The 8,470-nt window shown below is 38.8% G+C and overlaps 1 protein-coding gene across 2 annotated transcripts in view; it reads right to left on the bottom strand.

Moving 5' to 3' along the window:
* Window positions 1–1,795: 1,795 nt before the first annotated feature.
* The window catches only part of FAM117B (family with sequence similarity 117 member B), a 28,489-nt gene continuing 21,814 nt past the window's right edge, over window positions 1,796–8,470 (bottom strand). For both annotated transcript variants that reach the window (XM_064718302.1, XM_064718303.1), the window contains exon 8: window positions 1,796–7,680. In XM_064718302.1, the coding sequence (XP_064574372.1) occupies window positions 7,362–7,680 (319 nt within the window). In that variant the 3' untranslated portion in view covers window positions 1,796–7,361. The remainder of the gene's footprint in view (window positions 7,681–8,470) is intronic.

The following is an 8,470-nucleotide window of genomic DNA, read 5'->3' as shown; positions in this document are numbered from 1 at the left end:
TTCTGTAAACAGACAGTGCAGGAGGAGATGAATCAGGCTTGTTTGGCAGGAGTAAGACTTGGAAAAAAGCACATGCAGTGGTGATGAATCCAGCCAATTTCAAGTGTGGGAGAGCTTCACCTAAATTATCTCCTCCATCCTATTCTAACTTATGTCTGCACTACAGAGCACTTAACCAGGACATGTCTGGCAATGAACAGTGCTTCTGTAAATGCTGTGTACAGATGAAATAGTAGACAGCAGCATTGCTAAAGTTTGGAAGTCTGGGTGGGATGACTATCACACACATTTTCCAAATGCTGAGTGAAGAGCCGGGAAAAGGACAGCAAGCAAATATGATAAAACACAAGAAGCTTTTCTATAGTAATTTGCTATGCAGTCAGATATAACCTCAAGAAGAAACTGAGATACCTGAGAAATCTTCCTAGCAGTCTCCTGCCTGATTATCTTACAATCTGAAGAAAAAAAACAAAAAAGAGCAGCTATTTAACTGAGGAACGTAAGTGCTTATAATGCAAACAGTGAATCAAGAACTGGAAGATGGTCACTGCTCACCAGAGAGATGCTCTTTGCATTCTCTCTGTCTTCACAGATGATCTTCATCAGCACCCTAATGTCTCTGACAGTTTTCCTATATGTAATGCAAGGTGTGAAGGTATTTTGAACACCAGATATATTTACAGTAAAATCATTCTTACATGCACAAAACCAGAAATACTAGATTTGTAATCAGTGGTGAAGAAATAGTTTGATGGAGAATGAGGTCATAGACTATTTAATAAAGAATCAGATCCTGTTCATCTGGAGACAGGCAAACATCCACAGACAACTGAACAGACGAAAAAGACTAAAATCTGAGAAAGCACCAAATGCTCCAGACTTCATTGACTGTGAATTACTCCTGTAATTTCAGCCAAGCAGTTTTCCTACTTGGATGCAAATTGACCCATGGTCTCTGGTTGTGAAATGCACAATATTTGGAACTTGATGTTGATGTCATATTTATTGTCCCAACCTTTTTCACCACTGGAAAAGCACAAGCTAGCTCTGCCTGGAGGGACACACACCAGTAATCCTTAAATTCTTCAAGATTCCAAGAAATCTGCCACTCCATTCTGAAATGAAATATAGCTGACAATGATTTTCCAGAAGGGGAATTGCTCCAAGCCTTTTACGCAAATTAGACCAAAATTTAATATAAGACCTAGCAAAAAACCTCAAACCAAATAATTTATCTAGTTTACCACCTCTAGTTTAAAGAAGCTTTGGCTCCAAATTCTGCTCATGAAGAAAGATGCTTGTTTTGAGTAGACAGACAGGTGTAGGACATGGGACTATTTCAACAATCAGCCTAAGCGGCTCCTCAGGTAGGTTTCAGCAATTGCATTCTACTGAACAGCAGAAATCCAGGGCTTTTCCTCAGTCCTGGTCTCATACCTTCACTCCAAGGACAACACATGCTGAATCCTTCTGTTCCCAAAATCCAGGACTTTAGGCATCTTCCCCTAATGGTGGAATTGTAGTGTCCTCAGGAACGGACCAAACTTACTGAAGATGAAGACGGGGAAAGGCAGAATTTTCAGAACTGTTCTCCAGGATGCACTGGAGGAACGAGGGTATGAATTAAACAAATATTTCCCTTCTGATTATTTTTTTCCAAAACGGTTTAAAAAGTGCTTATTTTATTTGTAGTAAATGCCCACTACCCTCAGGGCAAACTCTCAGGCAAACCTCCAGACTGTGCAAACACAAAAACCCCTTGCTACTAAAAATAAATCCAAGATTAGCCCAGAACTTCAAGTGACAACTTTTTATTTTAGGCAAAAACAAAAAAAAAAAGGCCAAAAACATTCCGCTATTGCAGTTTGTAAAATTTTCACTGTTTTCAGTAGAAACAGTTCACAAGTCAGAATGCAATATTCAAATAACATTGTGCAAAATTGTACTGGCATAACTACACATAGCAAAAAGACTAGTGTAAATCAAGAATTCCATTGAAATTAGTTGAGCTGCTCCAGTTTTACAACAGTGTACATCACCTCAGAATCGGCCCTTTTTTACAGAACATCCCTGGAATTCCTCTTGCTTACAAAAATTGCTTTACATGCAACAAGTAACCTATCAGTACAACATAAGCAAGAACATCTCCACAAGTTATCACAGTGTAACAGAGGAAAACATGTCAGCCAGTTTCATACAAAGGCAAATCTAATGGCAGTTTTGAACACCCCTTGACTGCTACCCTCAAAAATTGCACATCTCAATAGAAGAAATAATTTAGAATGAAGCCAAGCTATGTTCTCAACTATCGGTACATTGACAATTAGGATGGATTATGGGGTTTGTTTTCATTTTTTAGCTTAGTAGATTCTTCCAAAGAGAGTTGCTCCAAAAGTTTGTGTAATAAATGTTAATTTGCACTGTTATCAGGCCAAGTCCTCTTCTGCTATTCAGATAGATCTGTCAACACTACAGAAGTCTCTGTAGTCAAATACAAATCCCAAAGAAGAACTATTAAACAAAGACCATACCTTAAGCATTTACTGACAACATGCAATGAAACCAAGCAAGCAGTAACGGGACTCCATTTCCATTTGGAGCATTCAGAAAGAGACTGCTGCAGTTCACCTGGGGTACAGGACTGGAGTTTCACAGAACACTTGTGAGTAGTTAACATTCTCCCCCCCACTTGATGTGCAAAGTAACAGTTTCCAAACAATGCATCTAAGCCATTCTCTGCATAAACAGAACACTAAGAGTGGAACTGATTTTCAGAGATACTGAATGCTCACAAGCTCACATCAAGAAATACACAGGTACATCTGGCAGTGATTGGTAACTTTGTTTTCCTGTATACCCATATTCAGAAAAACCATTCTAAAAAGAACTCTTTGATCACAGTAAAACCAATTGTTCCCCAGTGCTTTTCACCTCCCTAGGTTATGAAGGACTTACCTTCTATTGCCTTTCCTAACAACAAACATTTTTGGTTTAACATATATCAACCTGGCTTGGGTCTAAGTCATCTGATGAAGGGCACACACCAGAACTATGGAATTATATGGAGAAAGCACAGTCCTGATGTTCTCAAGTGTTTGGGTGCTTTTATTTCCTTTTTGTAGGTTATACTAATCTCATGAGGACAAGTAAGAACAACACAAGCTTTGCTCTGGAGATGCATATAAGTGTGCATCAGTTCTGGAAGAGATCAGCTCTGCAAGTCTGTACATGGGAAAAAAATAATAAAAGGTTCTCAAAAATACCAGCTCTGTCTCCAAGCACACAAATCAAAGCAGCAGACCTGTTTGCATGCACACAGTAAGTCAAACAGAAATCAAGACACCCATGAAGTCATCCTGCAGGAATGATCTCTGTAACTGCAAGTCTCTGGTCACTTCCTACGCTTCCTCCTTTGCCCTCTCAGCTTGATGGAGAAGCTGTCAAGTACTCGGCAAGGAAACATTTAGCAAAGAAATATGGACATCACTGGCACGGAGTTTCTGTGAAGACATCAGTCAGCATTTTAGAGACGGCAGGGAGAGAGAACAGATAATACTTCAGCAGGGAATTACTGTGCTACCACTGAATTCTCTTAATAAGCAACAAGCAGTTTGGCCTAAGGCAGAGGAAAGGTTAATGGATATGACTTTGTTTCCTTCTTCCCAAAAAACTCAGTCTCAGTGTTTTTCAACAGTCTCAGACTCTGAATTCCAGGAAATTGTATTTTAGAACAAATCAAAAAATAGCCCTGAGACTAAACATACTTTATAAGAGCTGCTATTGCTTTATGTAAATCAAACACAGCAATTATTTACCGCCACAGTAAGTAATATTTAATTTTCACTCCCTTTTTTGCTCACTTGGGATACATACCTGAAACCAAGAATTTGTTCCCAAGATATATGTACTTAAGCACTGTCTGTTACTTTACCAAGTACTTAAATGCTACAGGATTATGGCACCAAGCAAGGAAAGAATAGGTGGTGCAGGTCAAACTTTACCAAAGGAGCCCTCTTCTCCTGTGCCTTGAGTTTTTGAAAAAACAATTCTAATAATCACAACTGTCACCACAGACTTTGTTACAATGCACTCCTCCCTTGTGATTTACAACTGGAGTAACAGCATTTAGTATATCTCAAAACCAACTGCCAGTGTTATTGAACACAACCACCAGCTTTTAAGTGTGGCTAGAAGCGTAGCACACCAAGAAAACAACAATATCAAATGCATCAAGTTGTGCATAAAAACAGATCTTCACTGTTTCTTAAGCTACAAAGTAGGCAATCGAGGAACTGACTAGGTCTATGCATAGTGAGGATTTTAAGTAAGCCAAAAGAATTTGAACTCTTTCAGTAAAACTGTGCTTGTGTGATGCACAGGTCAGCTCCCTCCAAAAATGAACATCCCACTTTATACATATAAGAATTTTTAAAAAGCTCCATGCACTCTCAAAGCTATTTGCAAATCGATTTAAATACTTCAGCTAACAGCTATGCTATGGCACAAGACAGCACATAAAAAATTTAAGGCTAATTTTCGTCTGCACACATCAAAGCTGGTCTCAGAACAAGAGCTGTCATATTTTCTTAACTCTGAGTCTTGAGTGTGGATTCGTAATAAACTTGAGCTGCCACAGCAATAGTAGAGTTGTCCTGCATATAAAAAAGACTGAATGTTGTCCTGGATGCTGTTCTTTTATCAAAAGCAAAAACTTCACACATTTACATTTGGTTTTTTATCAGAGCAGCTCACTAATTTGTACAGTACATTGTCCATAACATACAAGGTAAACTACCAGAGAGATACTCAAGTCCTACAACAACAGGTGCAAAAGAAAGTCCTACGGTAAGAAAGCCCACTGCTGTTTGGGAGAGTCACAATGTGATGAAAACAAACATCAGAATGCATTTTGGTGATGTCAGTTAAGTGTCAAGGCTGTAATAAAGGCTATTTGTTAACTTTAGCCCTTCTTAATGGTTCTTAACCATTCAGTTAAGATCTCCTAATTAAGCACTAGGCAGTTTGGCAACAATGAAGTTCTTTACATGCTACTGTTACAGAAATAGAAAAGAGACTTAAAAGCACTTCCTTCACCTGAATATGATCCGGATCAGTCACACCAGGTTTAAACAAACCTATCTAAAGCAGTACATTTTAGACTTCAAATTGCACTGTACTGTTTCAGAAGAAACAAATTAATACCCACAAAGCCTAGAAAAGAACTATCAGCTGGCAAAATTACACAAGTTTGGTGCACAAATCTGCTTATTTTTAAAGCTCTGTTCCTCAACAACTCCAAGTGACAGCCAATGTCAGTGTAAATCAAAACTGTTACTTCAAAAACAATCCTGTCCATTTTCATGGGAAAATAGATAGTAGGCCAAATTATTCTTGTCTGCTAATTTACCAGGTGAAATATTTTCATACCTTCTGGTACAATTTTAATTTACTGATTTTTTTTTTTTGCATAACATTTTAAAAATACTACAAATAGAGAACTTGCACATTCTAGCATGATTTACACTTACTTGCTGAATGAAGTACACTGCAGCCATAGTTACTAATACAGGAAATAAAGGAACAGCAAATATGCATCAAAATTGTGATGATTATCTGCACACACATGCAAGGGTTTTTTCCCTAAATCAAATTGTTTGCAAGCAAATTCATCATCTTAAGCACTGAACAAGACTGTTATATCCGCAATATCATCTTTAAATAGTTGCCATTATGAGGAGACCTGAGAATACAACTGATCCATGGAAACTATGTCGATGGAAGTTGTGTATATGCAAGCCAGTGAGACCTGCTTGTGTGTAACAGACCAATATTCAGACCCAGAGACTGTCCACAATGACATTTACTTTGAAATTACTGAATCTAACTCTGTTAAAGAGGTACAAGACCAATTTGTTTTATAAGTGACTATGACACTGGTATTCAGGTCATTGGAGCTTTCTGTGTATCTATAATTGTATTAACTCAAACCCAAGTAATGCACTCCAGGAACACATGAGAAGCCTCAGTGAAGTTCCTGAACAGTTTCTGTTTGCAGTTGCCTTCCCCCCTGCCCCCCCATTTTTGCCTTTCACTGTAATTTCAAAGCAATCATTAACTGCCACATGATCAGGACAAACCAAGTATCAAAAAATCCCATTTTACATGCCAGCCTAAGCTGCTAGTCAAAAAGAGAGAACACATCTGCTGCTGTAAACTTCTGCATAACAGATATCATGCCTGACAAACCATCACCTTCAACGGACACACAAACACCACTATGACAAAAGGGAGGAAACCATGCACAGGTATTTCAGTATTATGTGGCCAGGGTCTATAATACAGTGATGAATCACATCAGAGCAAATTTGTACCAAGAGTGGTTAATGATTCAGGCTGACTCATAAGGATCTAAGCAAGCCTGTAAGAGCCAAGTATTTTCTGGAAGAAAGCATACTGAGTAAGAGGATAATATGTTTTTCCCCTACATCTGCACAAAAATTCTATGGACAAATAGAACAATAGCAGGGCAAGTGCTTTAAAATGCAATTTTCCAGCCAATAAACCAACACTAGTAGGAATTCCGTGAAGGAAGGAATTTTAAGAATGTGACTTACCAGAAGCACAAATTTTTGATATCAAAAAATTTACACAATACACTAACACTGTTTTTGCATACTCTTCTTTTTAAAAGTTTCAAACGTATTAACTTGTTTTGCTTTGTTTAGGTCTGAGGCTGTTCAGCAAGGTCACATAATTTGAGACTGCTGCAATAGTTCAGCAATCCTTTGGTCCCATGAGCTGTAAGCCAGCAAAGTATAAAAAATCCTTCCCTACCAAAGGAAAAAAAAAAAGGGTAGGGGGATCATCACCAGGAAACACCATCTGCTACAAACCAGAAAGGCAAAATTTTGTTACAAAATACACATTTTCATACAAAAGACATCTTGCAAAACCATCTGATTGCCCCTCCCTCTGCAGATTACAATGGTAAATGGGATCAGCTGGCTGATCTTGAGACTTGTTTTAGTGGGGAAAAAAAAGTCAAGAGGACACACACCATCACAACAACTGGTCCTTTAAATGGGAAAGGATTATGATAGTCTTTGTTTTCACCAGTGTTTAAAAAAAGAAGAAGAGAAACAGAACCAGAGTCTTCCAAAGCAGGAAGTACAACAGCATATCAGCTGCTGCATCCTCCTGAACTTCTCAATGTGCTACAAACTGTCAATTATGCAAACAGTTTTGATTATGGCAGTGCCACAAATTGTTAAAACGATGCGTGTGTGTGATCAGAAAGGTCCGGTCAACTGGTTCCATTTTTTTCCCAGTAGTTGCCCAGAAAAAAGTCAAGACAATCTAAATTATTCTTCAGCTTCCTCAATACATCCTGGCTGCTGGAGCAGAGAGCTCTGTGGTATTACTGTACTTGTTCCACGAGAGATCCTGTCTTGATCTGTGCTTGTAGTCAAGGAGGCCATAGAAATGGGCTGTAACAAACCAGGCGTCATGCTGGAGGAGACAGTCAGGCTGTGTGTAGTGCCCTTAAGTGTGAGATCCTGTGTGGGAAGAAGTGGCTTGAGGATGCTGACAAGACAGAAAGCAGAGCCACTTTTCGGAATGAAATTCACTTTGTTCTTGTCAGGGCAATAGAAGGCTGGAATTTCGTGCAATGGCTTTGGCCTAGAAATAAAATACACACAATAGTTTTATGGAACAATCAAATTCTGCCAATGGCAGGGATGTACTGCTGAACACATCACCAGAAACAAGTTGAGGTTTCAATGTGAAGTATTTCAGCTACTCAATAATGACTTAATGACACTCACAGCACACAGCAAATGACAAGATGGTTTAAACTGCTTGTTTAAACGTGCTGCAACTAACAGCATGCTCTTAGGGCAGGCTGTTTCCAAATCAACTTTATGCTTGATCACAAACCCTATCCATGAATTAGCATATTCATTATATGAGAAAGAATTTTCAATCATGTTCTCCAGAAACTTTCACAACCCAACCAGTTCTGCCCCACATACAGACACTATTTATACAGTAAGCCCTGTGAAAGAAAGCTGGCATAGCAATGATCCTAATACTGCATATCTCAAAGGAGTTCAGAATCATCTGGAGTTCCCCTTTTCTATACTTTGGCCTTCTTTGCATGTTCACATGGGTGTGCCCTGACTCTCCCCAGAAGATGACCCCAGTCTTACTAAAAAACTCAATGCAGAGAGTAAAATGTAGGTTTCCTGATCAAGCACCTATCTATACTCAGGGAAGGAAGTGTGGAACACAAACGTAGATCCTGACTTGCAGTTTTGCCATCTCAGCATGAAACTCAGCCCAAGACATGCTTTAAGAAAAACAGAGCTGGAATGGAAATCATGGATAGCTTAGGAATGCCTTCTGTGCTCTAACACTGCAATGTAAATCTACTTACAGTAGCCAAAGTCTACTTCAAGACAGAACTATA

The sequence above is a fragment of the Zonotrichia leucophrys genome, chromosome 7, assembly GCF_028769735.1.
Source record: "Zonotrichia leucophrys gambelii isolate GWCS_2022_RI chromosome 7, RI_Zleu_2.0, whole genome shotgun sequence".
Lineage (NCBI taxonomy): Eukaryota > Metazoa > Chordata > Aves > Passeriformes > Passerellidae > Zonotrichia > Zonotrichia leucophrys.
This window is presented reverse-complemented; position numbering and strand designations above follow the sequence as displayed.